Source organism: Eublepharis macularius, chromosome 6 (genome assembly GCF_028583425.1).
Source record: "Eublepharis macularius isolate TG4126 chromosome 6, MPM_Emac_v1.0, whole genome shotgun sequence".
Taxonomy (NCBI): domain Eukaryota; kingdom Metazoa; phylum Chordata; class Lepidosauria; order Squamata; family Eublepharidae; genus Eublepharis; species Eublepharis macularius.
The window spans coordinates 129,285,211-129,311,584 of NC_072795.1; the positions used below are offsets into that span (position 1 = coordinate 129,285,211).

The window sequence follows — 26,374 nt, forward strand, 5'->3', positions numbered from 1 at the left end:
TTTTCCTACTCTCTCAATAACTGACAATTAAAAAAATTAGCTTCCCACAGAAAACTGTGTTTACCATCCTTCCGTGTTGTGATCTGTTCTTTCTTTCCTTTCACACAGCGAGGAACACTTCCTTTGCAGAAAACCTCCCCGTCTGGCCCTGGAGGTCTGCCATTATCCTTATTGGTAATTTTTTTTCAGGGGGGCTGGCTTTCAACCAAATAAGATCAACATTGCAAGGGAGCTAGTGCTTGCCTGTCTACTAAAGTTGTCTCAAGATTCAAACGAATTGGACAAAGGGGTCCAATTCTGTGGCCCCCCTGAACAAGATGCACCTGGCCATCCTCCTTGCAGAGAAAAAAGGACACCCCCCCCCACATACACACACAAAGGAGGCCATCAGGGCAGCGAAGGAGTGAGCCAGAACCAGAGGCCTGCTGGGCTCTGTACATTGCTTGGGTGGGCTGGAAGCCGCCTTCCCCAAGCCACTACCTAGGAAATCAGTAGAATCAAAGAAAAACATGAGTGCCTGCTACACTGCTTGTAAGCAATTAACGCCCCCACCACCACCAATGGATTTTTCAGGGAGGGGGTTCTTGGGGGGGCTTATTCCCAAGAATCCTGGATTTGTGTTACCTCTCTTGAAAATCTTATTAATGTCCCAAACCAACGATTTTTGTGTATATTTTCAGCTCGGTAATTTCATAATGCACACCCCTACTTGCTGGGCTCCATTGCCTGGGGTTTTTTTTGCTTGTGCACGGAATAACTTACAGTCATGAACTTTAGTTCACTTGTTATAGCATCCTAGCTTAATCGTTCTCAAGGGATGAGAATGAAGAACGGAACACAATATGGAGTCTGTGCAGAAGAACGGCCGCACTCACAGTCCATGACTGCAGTAGCTATTCCTGCCAAGCCTCTAATGTAAAGCCTACAAAACTGACTGCCTGATCCTACACAGGTTTAGTTGCGACCAATCCACATGGAGGTCAGTAAAATTTACTCCGAGGCATGCATGCAGAAGAGTGCAGAATTCCAAGGCGCACGCCTGGGAAATTACTGCTGTGAGCCAACTTGCTTGTGCGATCTTTTGTTCCAGTTCCAGCTTCCCAGTAACCGAAAGCTCCAGAGCAGCTGTAAGGAGGGAGCGCTGATTCCGCACACGTTGGATAATGCACTTTCAATGCACTTTATCTATCGTTTGAGGTGGATTTTTTGTTCCGCACACGAAAACATCCGTTCCAAATGATCTATAAAGAGGATTGGAAGTGCATTATCCAACGTGTGCAGAATCACTCAATTATTGTTCATTTACAGGTGGAGCGAGCAGCCAGGGAGCAAAGGCACAGGTAGGGCTACTTCCAATTCATTAGCAGCCCCCACCCCAACAGAATTCTTCTCCCCAGCCAAGAATTTCTCCCTCTTTGTGGCTTGACTTAAAAGCCAGCTTTTATTGTTTTTATTTTTCGTTTTATTGCAAAAAAGTTAAAAGATAGTGCAAAAGACAGAAAGTAAAACATAACAAAAAAACAACTACAGAGAGCCAACAGTGGTCTAAATCAATCTACAAAGTAAAAAAAACAGTAAAAAGCATAATAAGCATATTGTTAATCCATTACAGTTTTTCAACTACAACACTTCCTCCTTTAGTGTCAATCAGCTTGTGGTCTAATTAATATCTTTCTTTCTGTATCTCATCTTCTTGATATCCCAAATCCTTATTCTTAAAAATCAAAACCACAAATCATTAATTCCTTTTTCTTTGTCTCTCACCGATAGTCTACAAAGGGTTTCCAATCTGCCATGAATATATAGAGTGTTTTGTCTCTAATTAACGCTGTACGTTTGGTCAAACTTAAAAGGCCTTTTGACATACATACCTTCCCAGGTAGAGCTCTCTGCTCTCTCGCTCAGACTCACACACACATACAGAGGCAACTAGTCTTGGTTGCCCATAGTGAAATTTCTTAATCCCCCTTTACCCAGGTTCTCTCTCAAATTCAGCAACGCTTTTCTTTCCCTCTTTTTAGGAGTCCTTTTCTAATCAATTCCTTTTTGATCAGAGAAATTTGAAGAGAGGAGAGGCAGGAAGGGGGGGGGTTCTGCAGAATTTCAAAATTTCACTCTGTAGATGCTCAGAGGCAGGCAGTATATTCCCAAGCCTTCCTATTTTCCTGCTATAGTACCACACTGGAGTGTATAACATAAGACAACTGCAAAGGCTGAAATTACAAACTGGAGCCAGTTTGGTATAGTGGTTAAGAGTGGCAGGACTCTAATCCGGAGAGCCAGGTTTGGTTCCCCACTCCTCCACTAAAAGCCAGCTGGGTGACCTTGGGTCAGGCACAGCTTCTAGGAGCTCTCTCAGCCCCACCCACCTCACAGGGTGTTTGTTGTGGGGATAATAACATACTTTGTAAACTGCTCTGAGTGGACATTAAGTCATCCTGAAGGGCGGTATATAAATCGAATGTTGTTATTATTATTATTACAAAAGGGCACCTTGATTTATCTCTGAAGAGAAAAGAAAGAGAAATCCTACTCTTAAAGAGAAAAAAAGAGAATAAGAGGAATCAATGGCTATAACTAAAAAAGTGAATTTCAGAAAAATATATTCCCTACCCCAACGCTGAACCTTTATTATTTTTATTATTTTCCACCGAACCAATGTTTGGCCCTGGAGCACTGCCCACCTTCTATGCTTCTAGCCCATTCTGACTTTGTTCACCCCACCAAAAGAAGCATCGATGGTTGTTGTGGGTTTTCCGGGCTGTATTGCCTGTGACACTGAGAGATCTCTGTCTTTTGGTGCTACACCTCTGAAGATGCCAGCCACAGCTGCTGGCGAAACGTCAGGAACTACAATGCCAAGACCACGGCAATACAGCCCGGAAAACCCACAACAACCATCGTTCTCCGGCCGTGAAAGCCTTCGACAATACAAAAGAAGCATCCTTCATATTTTGCATCATACATCCTACCTTTGGGAATCAGTTTGGCAATGGATAAGGACTGATAACCCTTTTTCTAAAGCTTTTATTTATTTTATATATTGGCTAGTGCTTGCTTGTCAGATCTCGGAAGCTAAACAGGTTCTGCCTTGGTTAGTAGCTGGATGGGAGACCTCCAACGAAGACTAGGGTTGCGGAGGCAGGCAATGGCAACCCACCTCTGTTAGTCTCTTGCCATAAAAACCCCTCCAGGGGTCACCATAAGTCAGCTATGACTTGAGGGCACTCTCCACCACCATTGTCTAATGTTGTTGGCTGTAGCTTGGGGAAACCTAAATGACTTAACATTGGTGAGTTTCAGGCTATCCTCTTACCTGGACTCAGTACAGGAAGCCATAGCCTTCAGTTTGCAAGACATGCACAAGGCTAATAGGACATTTTTAGATCATTAATTCATAGGGTTGCCGTAAGTTGTAACTGACTTGATGGCACATGGAGATCAAGGCAGTTCACAAGCACACGCAGAGTAGATGGTCTTTCACCTTTATGAATTCCTTGTTTTGTTTTTAACTCTCCTATGTTGTTTCGGTATTTTTTTAGTACTAAAAATAGAGAGCCTGTGTAAAGAGTAGAGTAGACTAGACTAGGTCCCTGGATTTTAAAAGGGCTGGGAAAGGAAACAGCAAACCAACAAATTCAGGTATGATTGCGTAATGAGCGAGTGGATACACTTCTGGGGTCAAGTTACAGAGATAAACCATTCAGGATCCATCTCTTTCTTTTGTTCCCAGACTCTTGCCGAGTAGTCCGTCCCGCTGGAGAAGGTCCCAGTCTGTCATCAATTCCAAAAGTTTAATTTCCCAAAGGCTGTTATCTGTTGTTCTAATTACTCCCACACGTTCCCTAGAAAGGAAGTGCCCAGTAATTAGCCATATACTACCATCCGCCGGTTCACCGACTCTTTCTGCTGTGGGAACTGTGATGCCAGAGCTCTTAAATTTCACGTGCAAGTTGCTATAAATGGGTGGCTGAAGAATGTCGACTGTGCTGAGTTTCCCACTGATGGAGGAAAGCTAGAGTCAGAAGAAGCCGTCACAGCATTGTCCTTGAAGAGTTTACACTATGTCCCTTGGCAAATAAATCTGAATTATCACATTTTGCAGGTATTCTAAGTCATTCGGTCCTGTTTTAGAAGAGTAAAAAAAATGCTGCCCGCCTAGGCTGTAAACAGATGTTTTGTTTTACTGCCTTTGCAACAATAGGATTGCCTGCTGTGTGCCTGTGGTGCAGGAGGGGGGGGGCAGTGGCAGAACAACCACCTTTCTTCTCCTTGTGTGTCTTTTGCATCTCTGGCTCTGCTCAAGTTTTCCTCTGGGAGCTTACAGGCAGGGCCTGGCTACGCTTCCCAGGTAAACTTGCGGGAACCTAACACGTGTCAGGCATCCTGTGTAGTTTAGCTCGTAGTTGATTTTCAAAGATGTTGCGGATGATTCTGGGACACACAGAACCCTTTAATCAAGGGCATGGTGAGCAGGCACTGCGCGAGTGGCTACCCAGCCAGCTGACATGTTAATGCCACCAAATACGCAGATGCCAACACAATCGAAGCACCGCTCAGTTTGACTTGTGAAAAGGTCCCGCTTGAAACTGTGGAATTCTGAGGAAGGTCGATTCAGTTTTTGGACATGTCGTTCAATGAAAGCAGCATCAGAAATTGTGAAGTTCAGTATTGGTGTGCTATTTAGTCTCTCTCCCCACAAGATATTTTCAAATACCTCAGTAATATATTATTGCTTGACACTTTGTCAATATAGTGATGCCTGTTTCATTGGTCAAGGTCGTGGTCATGTAAGGCAAAAGACCACCCAGGCAGCCCATGAATTTATTGCCCACTGCAGACATTTCTGTGAGGGTTTTTCATCTGAATGCAAGAGAGTATCTTATGAGCTGGCAGCCTAATTTCTGACACAATGCTACCCTCCATTACAATTTGACATGACAGATTCATTTTAAGCTGTGAGAGCTTGTTTTAGAAAAGGGGTATTTCTTGTGATGTCTTATTCCCCCTCCCCTGCTCCAAAGTTCCAGTCTCCACACAACTGACTCGCCCCGTTCTTCCCACCCAAATTTTCCCCACCTCGGAATAAATTGTTCACTATCCCCTTGCAATGTTAGGAAAAATTTCCCCCTTTATCTAAGATAACTGTGAGCATGGCAGGTGAGTAAATACAGATGCCAGCTCCCCACTGGAGGCAGGGATCCCCCCAGATGTTGTTCCTGCCACTGCGACCTGGCCAGCAGTGGAGGGGGGGAGTGTAGAGGGGGTGGGCGGAGCATGCAGTGAAATGGCACACACTCCATAGGGCACCAATGATCTCACTTCCGATTTAAAAAGGAAGTGACAGAGTATCAGCAGGGCTAGTTCCTAAAGAATTGACCCCACTGAGCTCCTGTCGCTTCTGGTTTAAACCAGAAACGATGTCACTGGGAACACACTTTGGTGCATGAAAGAGAAGCGGTGCCATCCCTCCAAGTGCACCCCAACTCCCCCCCCCGCCTAGTTTCAAAGTAGGGGTGCCTGGCAATATTGTGATTAAAGCTGGGATAGCCGGCTTCTTCAGCCTAGAGGCCAAATTCTCCACAGCAATGCTGCCCCATGCTGAAGGCTGTTTGCATACTATTAGCGCCCTTACTTCTTATTTTTAAAAACAATTAATTTAATTCAAACAGTTTGTAATTTCCCCCCGTTAGACTAGTTTTTCTTGTTGCCTGCAAAAAAGTTGTCTGCAGATCTATTCTTTTTAATCCAGGATTTATTTACTGCATTTTTAGCTTGCCCTTCACCAACTCCACTAGTTAAAGAACCGGAATTTGGTAGCACCTTTGGACCTTTTACACCTGAACAATTTTCAGTCAGCATCAACTTGACCTTTCCAGAGTAGGGAATTTGAGAGAGTAATGATGACAACAAAAGTCCAGGAAACTTGAGAGAAATGGGAGCCCCTCAGCGTTTGGCCTATGGAGTGCCACAGGGTTCCATCTTGTCTGCCATACTTTTCACCATCTATGTGCAACCACCTGGTGGGGATATCCAGTGATCTGGAGTCCCAGGGGGATGCTTAATCGGCCTTGCAATGGTATTAGCGGCTGCCGCACTGGCATAAATATTCTGTAACTGTCAGGTGATTCTATTGTAGAGTCCCTGATGCAAATAATTAAGAACAAGCAGGGCTTTTTTTCAGCAGGAACGCGGGGGAACGGAGTTCCGGAACCTCTTGAAAATGGTCACATGGCTGGTGGCCCCGCCCCCTGATCTCCAGACAGAGGGGAGTTTAGATTGCCCTCCGCACTGCTCGGCGGCGTGGAGGGCAATCTAAACTCCCCTCTGTCTGGAGATCAGGGGGCGGGGCCACCAGCCATGTGACCATTTTCTCCGAGGGCAACCCACTGAGTTCCACCACCTCTTTTCCCAGAAAAAAAAGACCTGAGAACAAGAAACTGGCCAGGGAAGAAAATGGGCTCATAGATGAAAAAAGAGTGAAAAGATTGCTAAAGGAAGTCAGGAAGACTGCAGAGAAAAAGAATGAATTCTTTGTGACAGTTTTCACTGCGGAAAATATGGAGCAGTTGTCCATTGTGGAGCCGCCATTTGCAGTAGGAAGGGTGTCCAGGGAACCGAGGCAAATTTAATTTTAAATATATTCTGTTGGAGTCTGACCTGACAATGATCTGACCAGGTAGGAAATCCTGGGGCTGTGTTAGAAAGCTGAATGTATATACTGACTCAATGCAAGGCAGCAAATTATATGTTAGAAAAGGACTAAAAACGAAATGGCCAGTATAATCATACCCTTGTACCAGAATGTATAGGTTCTGCTTTTTATAATAGTGCACATTTCTGGTTGCTATATCTCAGAAAGATATTAAAATACCAGAAAAGGTACAGAAAGGGGTACCCAAACTGGTCAAGTGGGTGGACTAGTGCATTTCCTATGAGGAAAGGCTAAAGAGTTCATTTTTTAGTTTAGACAAAATAAAAGCAAATCAGAGGGAATGTATTGTCGAAGGCTTTCACAGCCAGAGAACGATGGTTGTGGATTTTCCGGGCTGTATAGCCGTGGTCTTAGCATTGTAGTTCCTGATGTTTCACCAGCAGCTGTGACTGGCATCTTCAGAGGTGTAGCACCAAAAGACAGAGATCTCTCAGCGACACAGCGTGGAAAAGATGTTGGCAGGTCATTTATATCTACTCAGGAAGGTGGGGTTGGGCTGAGTCATCCTGTAAGAGTTTCCCAGGGTGTGGAATGCTAATGGAGGGAGGCTTCACTGTATCCTGAGGAGGTTCTTTTGCATATGGATTGGTGCTTGATGTGCTAATCTTCTCTGCAGGGCTATTGTCAGGTATAGAGTATTTTGTTAGCCTGGTGTTTTTCAGGACTGGAAACCATGTTCTATTCATTCTTAAAGTCTCTTCTTTCCTGTTGAAATTGTGCTTATGCTTATGAATTTCAATGGCTTCCCTGTGCAATCTGACGAAGTAGTTGGAAGTGTTGTCCAGTATTTTAGTGTCCTGGAATAGGATACTGTGTCCTGTTTGAGTTAGGCTATGTTCAGCCACTGCTGATTTTTCCGGATGGCCAAGTCTGAGGGAATGTAATTTTCACTGGGGCCTTTATTATTCCCGATTGCAAAAATTAGGAATTTTATTTCACAAGGAAATACAGGTGGCCGCTCAGGTAACTTAGTTGATGGGATTGTCATAGAGAAGTTCAAATATGTTTTCTTGTGAGCTTGACCATTAAATAATTTAGAAAACATTCTTCCCAGCAGTCCTTAGAGATCCAGTTTGGTGTAGTGGTTAGGAGTGGCAGAACTCTAATCTGGAGAAGCGGGTTTGATTCCCCACCCCTCCACTTGAAGCCAGCTGGGTGACCTTGGGTCAGTCACAGCTCTCTCAGCCCTACCTACCTCACAGGGTGTTTTGTTGTGGGGATAATAATGACATACTTTGTAAACCGCTCTGAGTAGGTGTTAAGTCGTATATAAAGTGAACATTGTTATTATTATATATAAGAATCTAAGTCATACTATACTCTCCTTTCTGAAGTCACAGGCATGCATGAAAACTTGGTCATGTCTTTCTGAATTAAAGCCAAGGTAAACTGTTGCCAAGATTCTCATAGTGAGGCGAAAATTTTCTTGAAGTAGGCATTTATATTTATTATGGAGCTCAAAGAAGGATTTAGGAGAGCAGTTTGTTTCAGTCTGCTTCTACCTCATAATAGCATGCCTTAATTGCTTTTTCATATTTGAGCATTCACTGTCAAGCCAGTTGTTTATCTTTGTGGCTTCTGTGCAGGCACACGTGGCGGGGGGGGGGGGGTTGCTGCGCACACGCAGGCCAGCCACGGAGAAGATTTCCGGAGCTTTCTAGAAGACTAGGAGCATCCCACCGCCCTTTGGCGCTTTCCCGCCAAAAACATCACATGACCAGGAGGAAGGGCGCTATTCCCTCAGTTCTCTTTTTGCTGCCACAGACAGAGGATTTCCTCTCCTGTTCTCTGCTTTTCCCTCACCTCATCCTTCAGGCTGAGAGTAATTACTTCTTTTAAAAGCTTTTAACCCTCAGTAGTCATTCTAGAGAAGAATAAAACTACATTTAAAGAAGAAACGTTTATGTCTTTCCTTTTGTCATTATGGCTCAAGAGAGGCCTCATCAAGATGCTGGGAAACGCCAGCCTGAACAAAACGGTAAGGAGTCCAGTAGCACCTTTAAGACTAACCAACTTTATTGTAGCATAAGCTTTCGAGAACCACAGCTCTCTTCATCAGATGCATTTGATGAAGAGAGCTGTGATTCTCGAAAGCTTATGCTACAATAAAGTTGGTTAGTCTTAAAGGTGCTACTGGACTCTTTACTATTTTGCAACTACAGACTAACACGGCTAACTCCTCTGGATCTACAGCCTGATCACAGGCACCTGCCCACTTCCTGGTACCCTAGGACTTTTTTAAAAAAGTAGTGGTTGTTACTGAGACATCACACAGGGCCAAACTACAAGTGACGCCTGACACTAGTTGGACGCTTGTCAGCTTCCCTCAAGTTTTGATGGGAAATGTAGGCAGCTTGGCAGAATGTTGGACAAGTGACAGTTGAAAAGTCCATTGGACAGCATTCGGAGAGCCAAGCTGCAAGACCCGGACGCCTACATTTCCCATCAAAACTTGAGGGAATCTGACAAGTATCCAACTAGTGTCAGTCATCACTTGTAGTTTGGCCCACAGAGACTTCTTCAGTCTAGATCATCAAAACTCTATGGGGAAGAACAGGCTTGCTGCCGAAGCCTTTACATTCATTTGTCTGTCCTTATTAATGATTTACTCTACAACAGCGAGTAAAAATTTAGTGGTCTGCTGCCTTGTCCACCACTCACAGTTTTTCCACAATTCTTTTTCACATCTGTATTGCTTTGTGGACTCAAATGACTCAAGATCTTCCCACCTCACCTCTCAGGGAAGATCACCTGTCCTCCTTTTAATTGAACTATTCCGTTCAGTATTCCCCCTGAGACTGAAAAAGGGTGTTATTTTTGAGTGCTCCTTATTTGTTGAGGACAGATGGAAAAGCCTGTTAAGTCCAGGTGATCTAATTTTGTGTATTGTAGTCTTTACAGTTGTGCTTGGCTGTCTTATTCACACATCTCTCTACCCTTCCTGAAGAGAGTTGCTCTGCTGTTGAGAGTGTCGACTGGTAGTGGCAGAATTCCAATGCCTCGGCTGTTTATAAAATGCACGACAACTAGGGTATCCCCACTTGAGGCTGCAATATAGTTTTTTCCTCCGGTCTGTTGATGGTTGGTTACAGACCCTTTGCAGGGCTAACCCCATTTTTGTCCTATGAGTTGAAAAAGAGTTTCCATTGCCTTTCCAGTCTTAGTCAATCCATGTTTTACTAAGATTGTTCAGTGTTTTCACTTTCACAATTACAGTTCTGTGTTCTTATATACCTGTATGTGTCACCTTGGCAGAATGTGGTCTTCAGATTAAATTTCATACTTCACGGGATACCCAAATTTGTTTTCTTCTTTCCTAGACAGAGCAAATGCGCACCATTCTCATGCTGTCAGTGCTCTGTTCTTCTCAGGGCACTCTCGTGATGCTCTGGCTCTGAGATTTAGTGCCATCTCAGGGGCGCCCCTGTGGTGTGGGGGCCCTACTATGAGGGTGTGGCTCCTGGTCTTCTGCAAAATGACTTTGCCATACTACTACTGCTTTCGCCAAGAGTACCAGACATAGCTTACCTTCTTTGTCTTTTGTTTTACTGCAAATGCTCCATGTCATTGCAATGCATTGCAATGATGTTTTCCTCCACTAACTGGCGCCAACTCCTAGATACTCTGATTGGAGGCTTAGACTGTTTGGCCTTGTGACACACTGTGGTGGTCCACGGCCTGCCCTTTGTTTGCTCCTTTGCTGCCAGGGACCCCCATTATTGGAGAGTGCCCTTGCTAATCCCCTGGCAAGGTAATCTGTTGTTATGTTTTATCCCCTGGCTGTTTTTTACTGTGCAGATTGCGCTTCTAGCAGCACAAGGTTCATTGATGGCGCATACTGCCCGTCCTTTCTTTGGCCCCATCACACCTACCTCACTGCTTTCATTGTTCTGGTGTGGATCTGCTATGTTTTCACTCCTGTTGACGACTTTGGCAGTTTTGGTCAGCTCCTTTTCCTGCACTATAGTAGTAGTCTCAGGTTTTTTTGTCTGAGTGGCAGCTGCTGCTCCTTGCCTGTCATATCTTGCACCTCTAAGTGGGTAAGAGTCTCTACTGAGGCTATAGCAGAACTTGGACCTTTCTTCTTGCGCTATTGACAATGTTTGGGACTCAAACACTCTAAACTTTCTTCTTCTTTATTGGCTCTCCAAAGACATGTAAAGTAGGGGTGTGGTCCCTTATTAACTTTTGGCACTTCCCTGGTGCTTCATTTTTAGCATACAGCACTTCCACCTATGGAATGAGGACACTGTGGGTTTTTAACCTATACCCCCCCTCCCCATTACACAATGTTAACGTGTTCAGTGCCCGGGCCAAGATTCCCTACCAGGCGTTGGCTTTCAGCCCTCATGTCTCACAACACTATGGGTTGTATTAGTCATTCAGGCTCTAAGAGAGACCTCACACAACCCTTCCTTTGTGGGTTGGTGGAGGCGATCACACTCGCCCTTGAGTGCATGACTGTTCAATGCCTAGCACAGCTCTTCCCCACCAGAGCATTGATTTTTCTGTGCTGCATTGCTGCTTGTACTTTGGCAGGGACACTTGTAGAGAGCTCCCAGCTTCTTTAGAAGCACCTCTGGGTGAATGTCAATGAGACACAAAGCATCTGTTGCACAGGTGGTCCCCCTGAGGGCCAAGCTACACATGACGAATGACACTTGAACGGCAAGTGTATTTCTCCCTGTTCACTTGCCCTCCAATCAATCCACTTGCCGTTCAAGTGTCATTCGTCATGTGTAGCTTGGCCCTGAGTCTCTTACTTTGAGAGCTTCACACCCAACTCCTTCAATAAGTGAGCCCCAATGTGGGACTACATAGAATCCATGAAGATGAAAACAGGGTTGCATTCACCTGTAACTGTTGTTCATCGAGTGTTCTTCTGTGCAGGCACACATCCCTCCCTCCTGCCCTGCTGTGAACTCTCTGGAACCTTAGGGCCAAGCTACAAGTGACAAAAGGCACAGATTGGACACTTGTCAGCTTCCCTCAAGTTTTGATGGGAAATGTAGGCGTCTTGGTCTCGCAGCTTGGCTCTCTGACTGCTGTCCAATGGACTTTTCAACTGTCACTTGTCCAACATTCCGCCAAGCTGCCTACATTTCCCATCAAAACTTGAGGGAAGCTGACAAGGGTCCAATCTGTGCCTTTTGTCACTCGTGGTTCTGCCCTTAGTTTCTAGGGGGGGCTCTAGTGGCGACATGGAGAGAATTGAGGGAATAGTGCCCCTCCTCCTGGTCATGTGATGATTTTGGTAGAAAAGTGTCAAAGGGAAGAGGGGCGCTCCTGTGTGTGTGTGTGTGTGTGTGTGTGTGTGTGTGTGTGTGTGTTTGGTACTGTTAAGTATCCTCTGATTTATGGTGACCCTATGAATAAAAGACCACCAAAGTCCTATCATTAACAGACTTGCTCAGAACTTGCAAACTGTGTAACGTGGCTTCTTTTATTGAGTCCAGCCATCTCATTTTAGGTCTTCCTCTTTTCCTACTGCCTTCCACTTTTCCTAGCATTATTGACTTTTCCAGAGAATTTTGCCTTTTCATGATGTGACCAAAGTACGATAGCCTCAGTTTTGTCATTTTGTCTTCTAGGGAGGAATTCAGGCTTCATTTGTTCTGGAACCCGGTTATTTGTCTTTTTGGCCATCTGTGGAATCTGCAAAACTCTCCTCCAGCACCACATTTCAAATGAATCAATTTTCCTCTTAGTCTTGCACATAGTCTTCTAGAAAACTCTGGAAATCTTCTCCGTGGCTGACCAGCGAGTGCACAGTTGTGACGTGTGCCTGCACAGAAAACTGCTCGATGAACAACTGTTACAGGTAAGTGTTTTCTTCTACTGTCCTCTTCCATTTGATATTCTAATGTTTTTCGTCAGGAAAGGCTTGAAGGATTTAATTAACTCACCATACAGTGTCAAGGCAGTCTGAGTGTTTTGTTCTACAAGAATTTTTTCCCTGAGCTCAAAGAGTGACTCACCGTCCAGCACCTGTTGTAATTCATTGCAGAGTGTATAGGTCCGTTTCAAATGAATATCAGCTGTAATTTCAAAATGAGGTATTGATTTTCCACAGTCCCAAATACAGCAAGGGTGGAAATGTTTATAAAATTAAGCACAAGGTGGAAAAAACAAATAAAGATTTTTTTGTCTTACTCTCCCGTAATACTAGAACTCGTGGGAACCCAAGGAAGTTGATAGGCAAAACAGACCAAAGAAAGTCCTTCTCTTAATTAACTTGTGGAATCCTCTGTCATGGGATGTAGTCATTCTGAGCCAGTTTGGTGTAGTGGTGTAGTGGTGTAGTGGCAGGACTCTAATATTGAGAACCAGGATTGATTCCCCACTCCTCTGCTTGAAGCCAGCTGGGTGATCTTGGGTCAGTCACAGCTCTCTTAGAGCTCTCTCAGCCCCACCCACCTCAGAGGGTGATAATTGTTGTGGAAATAATAATGACATACTTTGTAAACTGCTCTGAATGGCCATTAAGTTGTCCTGAAGGGCGGTATATAAATTGATGATGATGATGATGATGATGATGATGATTAATGGCTACAAGTTCAGTCAGATTTAAAAAGGGATCAGTCAGATTCATGGAAAATAGGTCCATCAGTGGCTATTTAGCGTTATATATATATATACCCTTCCAATGGCTGAGGGAAGAAATGGCTGCCCTTTGGACGGGCTCAAGAAAAATGGCAGCCATAGTATTATCAGATTGAGCCTGGCAACCAGCAGAAGAGTTGAGGGTTGTGACACTGATGTTGCTATGTCACTTCCAGGGGGACAGGAAGTGATGAAGGGTAGCTCTAAGAATCGCCGTAAACTCTATGGTAAAACCATAGAGTTTCCAGTGATTCTTAGAGCTACCCTACTTCAATTCTGAGCTTTTCCCAGAAACAATGTAGCGATGTCAATGAGTTACACCTCTACTACATCACCATTGGAACATCTCCTCCTGGAAATGAATTGGACTCTGTCTCATTAAGTCTTTGGTCTTACATACATTTATATACTCAAGGCACTAGCACTTTAGCATTGTAAGCTTAGGTCACTTTAAGTCTATGTTTATTTACATGGTCTGCTGTTAAGCTTGTCTTCCAAAGGACATGTGACCTTGCAGATGCGTTATAATAAGATGCCCTAGAGTGTTGTTGCGCAGCCAGAAATTACTGTACATCAAAACTTGAATTAATTTGCAAAATTGACTGTTTCTTTGTATTTATTTCTTGATGCACTGTACATATACCAATAGAGTTTATTTCATTTTGTTAGTAAGGATTTCACGGTGTATTTGTTTTTGCTGTTTATCTCCGTGATTCTCTCACGTGTGATAATAGCAGGAGGCCTGGCTAAAAAATCCACATTTTTCTACCCACATAGTAGCCCCCCAGGCTTTGCTGTGATCTTTCTTAAAACTTTGGAGCAAAGCAAGTTTGAGAAAAATTGGAGAAAGCTGGGGAAACTCCTGGAGGTTTGCAAATGTACTACAGTGGTGTAGGGAAGCTGGGGCAAAGATCCACTTCTCAAAAGCATTGAACTTGAGACAGATAACCCTTGCAGAAGTGGTCATTAGCCTGAGAAAGTATTAAGAGCGGGAGGAGGAAGCAATATAACTACACACTGCAAGGAAGTGCTGATTGCTTAGAAAAATCGAAACGAGAATGTAAAAAAACGGAAATTTTCAAATGCAATTGGCTGATTTCTGACGATGAAAACAAAGTGATAATAAGAGGAACATTTTCACAAATGTATCTGTTTGTTTCGTTTTCTATTTTGGTTAGTTGCAGGGCCATTGGGTTTGATGAACATACCATGTCTGCTGAAAACATTTCATAGGCATACTTTCCATTTGTCATTAAAGACGGGCCAAAAGGAGTCCAAAAATAGAAATGAGAAGACTGGTGTGGGGCACTGTGGAGCACCTGCTAACATACCAGGTAAGAAGAATGTATGTGAGACTATTTAACTAGTTCTTTTAAGGTGTTTCTTAAAAGCTACAATGGAGCTTGAAGCAACCTCATTGGTACACAGAAGACAGGGGTAGGACTTCAAGCATCTAAAACAGGAGCCCATAAAAACTGTCCTGTTAAGAAGACACTCAAAGGAATCAAGATTCCACAACCATTCTGAGTCACTCTGAATCAGCCTGAGTCACCTGGCCAGCCCAAATAATCCCATCCTGCAGGTTTACCAGTTCCATGCAAAACAGCTTGATTTGGGGCATTTCCACACACGTTGAATAATGCACTTTCAATGCACTTTAGCAATCCTTTGGAAGTGGATTTTTTGTTCCACACATGGAAAAGCAGTTTCAAATGTTCACTAAAGAGTATTGAAAGTGGATTATCCAACGTGTGTGGAAGCAGCCTTGGTTTCTTTCCAGGTGTGGAATTGGGCTGTCTCCGTGCATACAGCCAGTCTGGATCAGGGGCTCAGGGGACTGTATGCAATCACTCCATTATCTGATGGTACAGAGTTGAGTTTTCAAATGAAAATACATTCTTAAGATGCAGGAAGGAGAGGAAGGCTTGCTTAATGCATGAAGTACCCCCTCCAATCTCAGCACATCCCCTCTTTGGGCTGCTGGAGGAAGGCACCCACAGGATCCCAGCTTCCTTTGCCTAGCACTGGCCTTACGTCCTCTGAGCTTTTCTGCCTTCTGCTGGCAGTTGCTGGCATCGGCAGCTCACATTTCAAGTCTGCTATATAAGCACAAGAGCTCGTGCGGAATGTATAGCAGCCAAGTTCATTTGTTCAATAGCAAAATGGTCCATCTGTGGCAATGCTGGGTGGTAGCAAAGGAAGCTGCATTGAATACAATTTTATTTGACTATTCTCACAAAGCAGTTGACAATAATCAGAACACAACACAGCAGAGCAAATACTGCAGAAGCTGGTGCAAAGCCAAGTGTTCTCTAGACTGAAAAAAGCAATTTTGAAAACCACGTAATGCTGAAATTCCTTTGGCTGCTTATAACCAAGATTGCCATCCCCTCCAGTCCCTGTTGCCCTCCCTCCCTCCCTCTGTGGATCCCAGCCAACTGGGATTTAGGGACTGCATGAGATAGAGCCATAATGCTATAGAGTCCACCCTCCAAAGCAGCCGTTTTCTCCAGGGGAACTGATCCCTGTAGTTTAGAGATCAGTTATAATTCTGGGAGGTCTCCAGGCTCCACCTAGAGACTGGAAATTCAGCTACACACTGCCAAGATTCTTCACCAGTACACAGGTCTGTTTCTGTCCTGGATGAGAGTAATTTTTCTCCACCTGTGTTCTTCTGCAGAGCCAGGGATTCCCCTGGGTATGCATAAATCTCTCTCATGGTTGGGGGCTAGCTATCTCAGGTGACCTGGTGGGGGTGGCAGATCACCCACTCACACCCTCCCGTCCCTGCCGTCACTCACCTAGCCAGCAAGAGGGAAAGCCAAGGGATGGGGTTGCCAGTCATCTGTTGGGGATGGGGGATCCCCCCTCCCATCTGCTTCCCCTCACCCCCACTTACCTGGCTGGCAGGGGGAAAGGCAGGGGAACATGCCTCAGGGGGACTGGGTGGAGCAGTGCACACCTGTGCTCCACAGTGGGCCAATTTGGGCCCCAAACAGACTGAATCGAGCTGATTTGGGGCCTAAATTGGCCCACTGTGAAACACAGGCCCAATTTGGCCCACTACGGACCACAGGAGCACTCTAGGGCCCGTTGCACCATCCCAGCAGTGCTCCCACACTCTGCAGTGGGCCGATTTCAGCCTCAAATGGGCCTCCCAGGAGCACTGATGGGAGCGCCCTAGACCACTCCTATGCAGGCCAATTTAGGCCCCAAACAGGCCCAATTCGGCCCCAAACTCCCGGAAGTGACATCATCGTGCGGCCCCAGGAGTGCTTGTGTATGCTGCCCACACACAAAGACCTCCACAAAGATAAGTGCCGGGTCTCCAGCCTCTTGCTCTCAACCCTAGCAGGGGAAAAGACCTCCCAGGGGCACTCCTGGGGCAGCACTTCACAGCAGGCCAATTTGGGCCCCAAACTGGCCAAATTGGGCCTGTTTGGGGTTCAAATTGGCCCCCTGTGAAGTGTGCACATGCTCCGGGGCCTGTGCGATGACATCACTCAGGCCCGATGACAACCCTTCCCAGAAATGCGAGGAGCAAAGAAAAGGTGAGTGCTGCGTCTCCCCCTCGCACTAAGAGAGTAAGACACTTGGCAACTGTATTAGGGGCTGCGGAGGGGGGTATAGGCCACCCATTTTACTATTATTGGATGGAAGTATGATTAGTTTGAAGCCTTGTATAAAACTAGATAAATAAATCCCGGTTGATAATATGCCCTAATTTACTTATGTATGTGCTATCAAGTCGCAACTGACTCATGGTGACCCCTGGAAGGGACTTTCAAGGCAAGTGAGAAATAACCGTCTTTCCTAGTGGTCTCCCACGGAAGTTCTGACCAGGGCCAGCCCTGCTTAGCTTCCGAGATCTGATGAGATTGGGATATACCATGCCGCCTTCCCTCCCATAGTAAATTCCTCTTTCATTTTATAACTTTGATTTGCTGAGGGACCAAATTTAGCAAATCACTTCTAAAACATTATTCAAAGCAGTCCGGTTGATCTAATAACAGAAGAATTATCCAAAGTATCATGTCACGGGTTGTAAGGGAAGTGGTAAAAAGACCAATCTTTTCAGGCTGGAAAGAGATCTTTTGAAATCTTATGCATTTGCTCAGCTTTGTAAGTACAAATAATCACTCCTTGTTAGGTGAAACAGTGCATTCTAGTAATAGCTTTGGTTATTCAGATCTGCTATTCTAATTTTTAAAACACAAATTTGATTTTGGAGAAATGTAAGAAGATTAAATGGAGAACCTTAGCTGCATTACTAAAATGTAAAAGTGAAGAGTGTCAAGAATAGAGATGGGCACGAACTGAAATATGAACCAAAATTAAGCATGAACCAGGCCGGTTCATGGTTCGCGAACCATGGTTCGTCAGATCCCATTTCTGATGAACTGCCATGAACTTTTAGGCTGGTTCATTTGGTTCATTTTTTGGTTCGTCACTGCAGACAGCCTGTTGCCAATCAATCAGTTTCCTAGGCAACAGGGGATGGACTTCCTGCAGACCTTCTGCTGGCCCGGAAGTGATGGGTTTCTGACCTGAATGTGACATTTTCACGAACGAAACAAACCAGTTCGCGAACCAGGGGCAGGTTCGTGAAAGTTCATGGTTTGTGGTTTATGAAATTTGACGAACCACGAGCCACACGGTTCGGTTTTTTTCTGGTTCATGCCCATCTCTAGTCAAAAATCAAACATATAGATCAGGACTGAATAAAAATAGTTTTCCTAAATAATATATATGGGGATTAACTTTCCATAATAGATAATGACACCACATGGCATGAAACATACAAACAATATATCATTTAAGGTTGTTAGAAGAGTGTTTATTATATATATTCATTTTATATTTCTTTTAAATGTCTTCCTAATATTTGCAATTTCCATTTTTCTTCTTGTGTGGAATAAAATTTTTAAATCTTTTTTTTTTTAAACCCAATAACTTACTTCATATGTTTTTATTTTGCAGAGCAGAAGCCCAGTCTTATGCCTGCATATGATAAACGAATATAAAGCTGCACATTCTGGAGGAAAACATTCGCCCAGAGACTTTGAAAATGACTGAGAATCTGTAGCCCAGAGAATCACCCACTTATCTTACGTACGGAATCACAGTTTTGATCATTTTATTCATGACTCACATGGACAATGCAGGGGAATAAGAAACACACCGATGGACAAAGTGACTCCTCCAGTGTCGGAAGCCTGATGGATGAAACAGACCGAGAGGTCTCCAGCCTCACAGACCGGGCCTTCAAAAGTCTTTGCGTGGATGATCTGGAAACATCTTACACAGAAACAGATCCAGTTGTTTCGCCCCGCATCCAGCATCCATTCTCTAGCAAATTCTTCCAAGGCCCCCGGAACCATGCCATCAAGAAAAACTTTGTCTCTAACAAGCTGTTGCCAAAAGCCGAAGAGCATTCAACATTCCAGCAGTTATCAAAGGACACTCAAGAAGAGAAAAAGAGCATCTCAAACGTCAGGAGGAAGCTGGGCTTGCCAGTGCCCAATTTGCGCAATTATAAACATACCTCAAAAGTGTCCTCTTTGATAAAGACCTTTGATAAGGTTGAGAACCCAGAGCCACCAGCAATAGCCAAGCAGCCAGTTCAAAACCATGTGCCAAAATGTCCATTAATTTGTGGAGCCAACGTGGCCCTCTGGGGGGGCAAAACAATTTTGAACATCCCAAGAGAACTCTCTGAATTTTCGGGGGCATGCCAAAACGTGGGAGATGCAAGTGGCAAGCTTGAGATGCTCAAAAGACACCGCCCCATGGATCTGCTCTGTCAAGGCCCACCTCATTTTTATTCTGTTTGGGCAGGCACTTCCAGTATACCCCAGTCCAGTCTCTTCACTGTTTCTAAAAAGACAGTGAAAAAAATAGGGAAGGCAAAAGATCTGGCTGGACAGGGCAATTTTCTCCACAGCGAGAACAGTGCTTTTGAGTCCTGGAAAGCACATCATAAAAAGCTGGCTGGGACAAGAAGATCAACTGAATGGACACCTACAGAGGAGAACCTTGCATACTTAGAAGAAACACCTTGCTTTGAGGAGTCCTATATGCCTGACCATAACCCATCTCCCCTACAGACCGCTGCTTCTGTAGTTCTAGAGCATGATTTCTCATCAGATGCATTGCCACAAAACCCTCTATCCCAAATCTCTCTCTCTCCTGTCTCTTTCTGCCAGAGCCCTTCTCTCCCACTTTCTATAGTCAGAGACTCTCCTGCAGAACCGCCTTCTTCTAGTCTAGCAACATCTGTGCACGGGATCCCTACACCACCATCCCTCCCATCCAAAGCCCCTTTCCCAAGAGTGCTGAGCCCCCAAGTTGTTGCTTCTCCAGTACCAGTCTCCAAGCCTCCCATTCCACCGCCCTACATGCCACAGAACCCTCTTCCGTCGGAAGCCAGTTCCCAAAGCACTGACACTCAAGAATTTCTGCCGCATGTCACTTTACTTCCAGAGAAGATACACAGTTTGGAACACGAGCCAGAACTGGAAAAGTTTTGCCCACCCTGGAGGAGACAGAGGACGGCCCTCGGGGGAATGGACGTGGCAAGTGAAGCGCTTGAACGGAAAGATTCCTCACAAGGGAACCCATCAGCTGACACGGCTGCTACTGAGTCCCACATTGCCTCCAACCCGTCTTTCAACATCACACAACTTTTAACACCACGCATACCACCCAATCAAGAGAAAGAGCCCTCCGAAAGTCAGATTTTGATGATAACACCTCCCCTGTCTGAGGATGAAGTAGCCAAAGAATTGGAGGAGAGAACATTTCATTGTTCTCAAAATAATTATAAGTCTAAAGCACCAAGTTTGTTATTCAACCTGAAGGATATCCGAAAACGGGTCAAAAGCACTTATAGTCCTTCTCCTCTCCTAAAAGCCTTTGAAGAGAAAAAGAAGATCAAAGAACAAGACAGCCTAAAAGCAAGTGTGACAAGTTTGCTGGAGGGAAGCAGTTCAAAATCAGTAGGAAACGATGAAGCAGGCCAGAAGCCTTCTGGGAGAATGGGCAGCACCCAGGAAAAGGCAAGAATCACCAACTTAGAGGAGCATCTGAAGGACAATTACCAGACTTTGAGTTCATCGCAGTCAAAGGCCGACAGGGTGGGCTTGCAAAACAGGAATAGTTTACAGCAAGAGAATTCAGCAGATGTCGAGGGAGGTGAGGCGATCTCTGTCACCGAGCATCCAAACAAACACAGCCCAAATCAGCCTTCTCCTTCATCCAGATCTGAGCAAGACACATACATGCAAGACATCAGCTTATGGGATCCTAAGAATAAAAAAGGTGCTCCAAGTCTTTGTGATGAGTCCCCAAACCGATTTTTCACAGCTGACGAAAATGTGAACGATAACGAAAACCCTGAGCAAAAGGGCAAAAGAAGCCCGAGCTCTTCTGAGCAATCATTTGTCTCCATCGTAGACCAACCGTCTCACGAGGAGTCTTTTTCTCTGATGCAGCTGTTTCAGAAAGCGTGTCTTCAAGAAAGCCAGAGAAATAAGGACAAGGAGTGGGAAGGGGAGAAGCCCGGGGACAAAGAAGAAGAGCGGTCAGGCAGGCTGCAGGAGAAGTCACAGACCCGTGGCCTCAGCCACTACGACCCAAATACAGATGGAAAGGGTAACGGGAAAGTGGAGCAGAGCGAAGAGGAAGATGCAGTGCAAGAACGACTACAGGGAGAGAGGAGAGAAGGAACAGGGAGGAGCCCGGATTCCCCCTCGGAAGGGAAGCCAGATGAGCCACTGGCACCCACTTTCTCCAGTTCATTCAAGCCCAATCTGTTCAAGATTAAGGACAACACATTCAAGTCACCCCCTGTGATAAAAACAGTCAAGCTGCCTTTGTTCAGGTCTTTGTCCTGCGAAGGTGCAATTGCTGGCGGTGACACGGAGAGTGAAAAGCAGAGACACGGGACATTTCGAACCACACCGATGGTTCAAGAGACGGATTGGCCTTTGTCAAGGAACCGAAGGCAACAGAGGATATGGAGGGTGGCAGCTGCAACAGGCAGGGAAGCAGATGAGTCAGGATTTCGCCCGTCGCTAGCAGGTGGCCAAAGGGCAGAAAAAAGCAACCCGGGAGCAGAATCCACCTTTCAAGTAGAGCTCGGGAGCTTTTCTAAACAGCAGCCAGGGGAAGACAATGAAGGAACAGCTGTTATGCCATGGCTAGTACAAAAGGAGGATAAGGACCACGAGAAACGAGTGAACAGAGACAAAGAAAGGGCCAGAGGCAAGAAGCTGAGGCCAAGTTCTGCAAGTCAGCTGAATCTAGAAGGTGATCTAGCACAAAACCAGGCTGGGTCCCCTACAAGAGAAAAAGCAAATTATTATAAGAATAATCCCTTGTCTAAACGCAGCAGTGGCTCGTGTGTTAAAAAAGTGATCACTCGAGAGGCAAGATCTCCCACAATATCGGAGACTCAGGTGTATTCTCCTACTTCCAGCGATGCTTTCGGAGACACTCTGTGCACAGCTAGCCTGGCAAGCTCCACTGTCCCTAGTCCGAGGTCAGACAGCACAATGCAATCGACCTTCCCAAGTCCGTTGTCAGACACAATTGCAGCCTGCAGCACGGTGAAGCCTGAAAGAGCAGTAGCTTCCTCTTCACTGCACAGGGGGACAGACGGCCACGAGAACCCTTCCGCAGCAGAAACATCCGAGCTGCTGCAAGCGAGTCAGCTCTCTGGCCACACGGATGGCTGCCCCATGGCAAACGAAAGACCTCAGCTGATGAGACAAATGGCCAAGACGGCAGCCAAACCCCCTGCTGTGCCACCCAAAACAGAAAAGACATTACGGCGGGCAAAGAAACTGGCAAGTAGAAGGAAAAAGGTCGAAGCAGAGCAGAAATGGCCCCCAGCTGAAACTATATCGCCCTGTGAAGACAGCACGTCCTTGCCGTCGGCCCAATCTCCTCTCCTGACAACACGGCTTAACTCACCTGTGACACCTTCCAAATCTAACCAGGTGGCATTGCCAGCCGTCCCCTCAAGTCCCACACCCTCTTCTCTTGCAACTCAACGTAAACTCCTCCAGGATCCGGACTCCGGAGAGTATTTCTTTGTAGATCTGCCCATTCAATTCAAGACTTTGTACGATCCAGAAAGCGGCAGATACATCCAAGTCTCACTTCCTTCTTCGAAAAGGAACTTGCAACAAACGCCCTCCTCGGAGGTCCTTGCTCCTCCTTATGTCCTGTACCCCAGCAGTCTTCCCCTCAGGGTTTTGTCCGTTCCAGCGAGGGCATCTCCTTCTCAATTTTCTGAACCGGCTTCGCTGGCGCAAGGCGCCCTTTCAGAATCAGCTCCCGATTGGCAGCAAGATGCCCGATACCCAGACCCTCCGAATAGTCAGCCCTACCTTGAGTCTGCAGTGTCTCAGGATCGCACCCAAGAAGCTGAGAAGCCGCTGATTAACTTTGAAAGGGACGTGAGCCTCTCCGACAAGGGTGACATCATTTCAATTGGTGCGATTGAAGATTTGGCTGTGGAAGGGATAGCGTGAGATTATTTTAGAAAGACAGACCCCTCACAGCCACAACACTCCCTCGTTAATATCAGTACATACTTAAAAAGCTGGATCTGAGAGCCAGGCTACAAGTGAGGAATGACACTTGAACGGCAAGTGAACAGACTCACGTGTATTCCTCCCTGTTACGTGATCAAGTGGAGCACAAGCGGAGGGCAAGTGAACAGGAAGGAATACACGTGACTCTGTTCACTTGCCGTTCAAGTGTCGTTCCTCACTTGTAGCTTGGCCCTGAGAGTCTCTCTACACAAGACATCTTACATGATGCATCTTACATGTACTTGTTCTCCCATTGTGGATACACATGCACTGGTAGGGAGACAGAGTACACTTGAATGTAAAACCACACAAAGTAAGTCACTTGAGTGTCCCCATGTAAGACGTCTTGTGTAGAGAGGCTCAGTGTGTGATTTACGTTAGAAGGAAAACTGAGCTGCTGTTTTTAATGACCTTAGCTGATGGGACGAATGTGAAATCGAGGGGAAATAGGGACGATATGAAGATCCCCTTACTGTGTGACACATGATTGAGAGGAGCCGATTGCCCTTCGGGGGGGAAACTGGCAGGTAGAGACTTTTGCTTGGCATGGCATTTACGGCTGGACAGTGAGTGGTGACAAGACTCAAGAATATGAATCTCAAAAACCAAATTTGTTAGTAAATGTGGGTGGTGCAATAGATCAGGGGTCCCCAGCCTTTTTGAGCCTAAGGGTACCTTTGGAATTCTGACCTAGGGCAGTGAGTATAGCCATAAAACAGTTGCCACACAGTGGCTGCCATGGGAGGTGCAGCCAGCCACAGAATGGTTTCACTGTGCTATTTTCCCACTGCTTTTAGTGTGGCAGCACGCCAGGGAGGCAGAAAACTAGCTTTCTTTTGATAAGGTGCCCTTCTGTGGCTATAAAGCAAAAGCGACAGACTGATATTCAAAAAGCGCAACAGGAAAGAAGGTGTCTGGGAAGCGAGAGATTCTGGACTTTATTCGACAGTATTCAAGAACAAACGTTGTCTGTCTGAACAGTCACCAAGCCGTGTGGCAAAGTGGACAAGCAGATTCCAGGAACTGGATCCAAGCCTTTTGGAGCCGATGGGCACTCCAGCAGATAAGATAGAAGGTGGGGTTTCCAAAGAGTTGCAAGTTGTTTGGAAATACTCTTTTTCCGAGCTGCTGTCCCAAATCTACCAGTCCGCCCCATCTCTATCCCACCTTACCTCCAAGGCACTCAGGGGCATACATGGTAGTTCCCACCTCCATTTTAGCTTCACAACCCTTTGAGAGACTGACTGATCCAACATCACCCTGCGAAATGTATTGCAGAGAGGGGGAATTGGGTATTTCTTGTCATAGAGCACTTCACCATGCTGGAGTTCTGAAGGGCAGAGCACATATCATTAAATCTCTCCGGGGAATACAACTTTGAAAAGAGTTACGGAAGTATTCTTGCAGTGGCCTGTTTGCTGTCCGCAGACCCATCTGCCAAGAATTTCATACAGAATGTAGTATTGGCAACAGATTGATTACAAGAGGTCTTTTTCTTCCGTCAAGCCTGTCCTGCTCTTCTGAACTGTATGTTTTATTCTTAATCGCACCTCTGCAGAAACAATAACTGCAATATCTTTGTGATAGCCAGCACCAGTTTTCATTTTTAAATAAAGCAAATTTCTATCCCTCGAGGTCACAGTGATAAGTTTGAGAACCGGAAGAAGCACCTGTACAAAGGTCACTACGTTTTTGAGCTCACCTGCTCCAAGCTACCTGACTCTTTGGCAAGGACACCTCTCCCGTTCCTCTGTCCACATTAATCCTAGTGCCCACTCATGGTTTGTAGCTTCCCCCTACCAACTCTGTAGTCGCTGTCAAAAATGATTAAGCATGACCGTTTCCACGCATCTTTCCTGCCTGTGGAACATTGTGCGAAAGACACGGAAGACAGTGTGTTCTCGTGTGAAATCGCGCCAGGAAGACACTGTTATCTGGGAGTTTTGCACGGTTCGTGCAAAACTCCCGAATAACAGTGTCTTCCTGGCGCGATTTCACGTGGAAGACGCTGTCTTCTGGGTCTTTCGCGCGATGTTCCACAGGCAGGTAAGACGCTCTGGTCATCAATCTGCAGAAGTTTGAGATCTGAGTTTGGACTAAAATATCCACATGTTAGTGACTTTCAAAGAACGTAATTTGAATGGGGGAGACAAAGAATCAGAGTCCTGCTTATTATTATTATCCAGCTTACAATATTGTTGGCTTTCTGCTTCATTGCCTGTCTCTTTTCTTCAACACAGCAGTTTCTTCTCAGATGGCTGACTGTACAGCAATTCATCCAGTATCCATACAGGCAACATTCCAGCCATGTGATGCTTGGTGACTGAATGTCCTCAACACTTCAGAGAATTTCAGTGTTACCCAAATGGGGGTCTCGTTGTGAGTTGGAGGAATTAGCATTCAAGGAGATGCAGCAAGAGGTGGTAACTAGGGATCTCCACCAATATATACCAGGATTGTTCCCTTAGAAAACTCTCAAATAAACCGGCAGATGTTCTAAAGGAAAGCTTTCTTTATAAAAAGCAATAAAAAGGCAAACACACAGGAGACACAAATAGCATACACACAGAGCTAACTAAGAAAACAGGGAGGAAAATGGGAGAGAGCAATTGGGATAGGGTGATATTTAGCAGTCTTGTAGAAGAGGAGGAAGAGGTCCACGGAGGAACAATGAAACTACCAGCATTTCACAGAGAGAAGGAGGCTCAAGAGAACTTGAGGGCACGTGGTTGGGTACCAAAACACAGACATACTGAGCACATGGTTGAGCAGCCCAGTTATAGCACAAAATGTACCTTGGAGCAAAACAGACATCGTGCTTCCAGAAACATCACCTTGCTGACTTGTCTGGAGGTAGGACAATAATTTGGGAAAGGTGTGATATGACTATCTTAGGGTGTACTAGAGCTAAAAATATAGCTTGATGACCTGGTAATTATTGGACTGAAAGGCTATGAGGTTCGCTGAACAGCTTGATTAAGTTAGATAGGGTAAGGGGAGGCACAGAAGTCTGTTGATGGGATTGAACTGGGGGGTCTCCTCAGGAAGCATCTGCATTTCTCCAGGGTGTTGGGGCTGTTCAGTCAGTTATACCCCTACGACTCATGACTTGCTAACTTTCCAGTCTGCAGGCCATTTGGCATCTGCTCTGCCTGGGGTCAGGCAGTGTCTGGGACTTCAGGCAAGGGATTTATGATGTTCCATATCCATAAGCTGCCCTTTTAGCATGAGTAGGGTTCTGACTGCTAAAAGCAGAGGTAACTGACCAAGTGGAAGCCTGGGGCAGGCCGTTTTTGTGGCAAGCGCTCAAGCAATGCCAAGACCTCCGATTGCCCCAGCTCCGCCTCTGTCAATGTTCAGGGGAGGAAAAAAAGGGGAGGGGAACTCAACCCAAAATAGTATGTGAGACAGAAGGGTCAAGCTAACATTAATGTTACAAAATTGCATAGATTTA

At 45.5% G+C, this 26,374-nt stretch overlaps 1 protein-coding gene across 4 annotated transcripts; it reads left to right on the top strand.

Moving 5' to 3' along the window:
• The first annotated feature begins 12,313 nt into the window (after positions 1-12,313).
• Positions 12,314-25,399, top strand: C6H10orf71 (chromosome 6 C10orf71 homolog). Of its 4 annotated transcripts, XR_008597356.1 has the most exons (4): positions 12,314-12,536; positions 14,497-14,652; positions 18,299-23,995; positions 25,161-25,399. XR_008597356.1 is itself a non-coding variant. In XM_054984244.1 (3 exons), the coding sequence occupies exon 3, from the start codon at positions 18,478-18,480 to the stop codon at positions 22,855-22,857; it is 4,380 nt and encodes a 1,459-aa protein (XP_054840219.1). In that variant the 5' UTR covers positions 12,314-12,536; positions 14,497-14,652; positions 18,299-18,477; the 3' UTR covers positions 22,858-24,759. The 4 variants fall into 4 exon arrangements, 3 of the variants coding, with proteins under 3 accessions (XP_054840219.1, XP_054840220.1, XP_054840221.1); XM_054984244.1 differs by lacking the exon at positions 25,161-25,399 and having other exon boundaries at positions 18,299-24,759; XM_054984245.1 differs by lacking the exon at positions 25,161-25,399 and having other exon boundaries at positions 18,304-24,759.
• Positions 25,400-26,374: the final 975 nt, after the last annotated feature.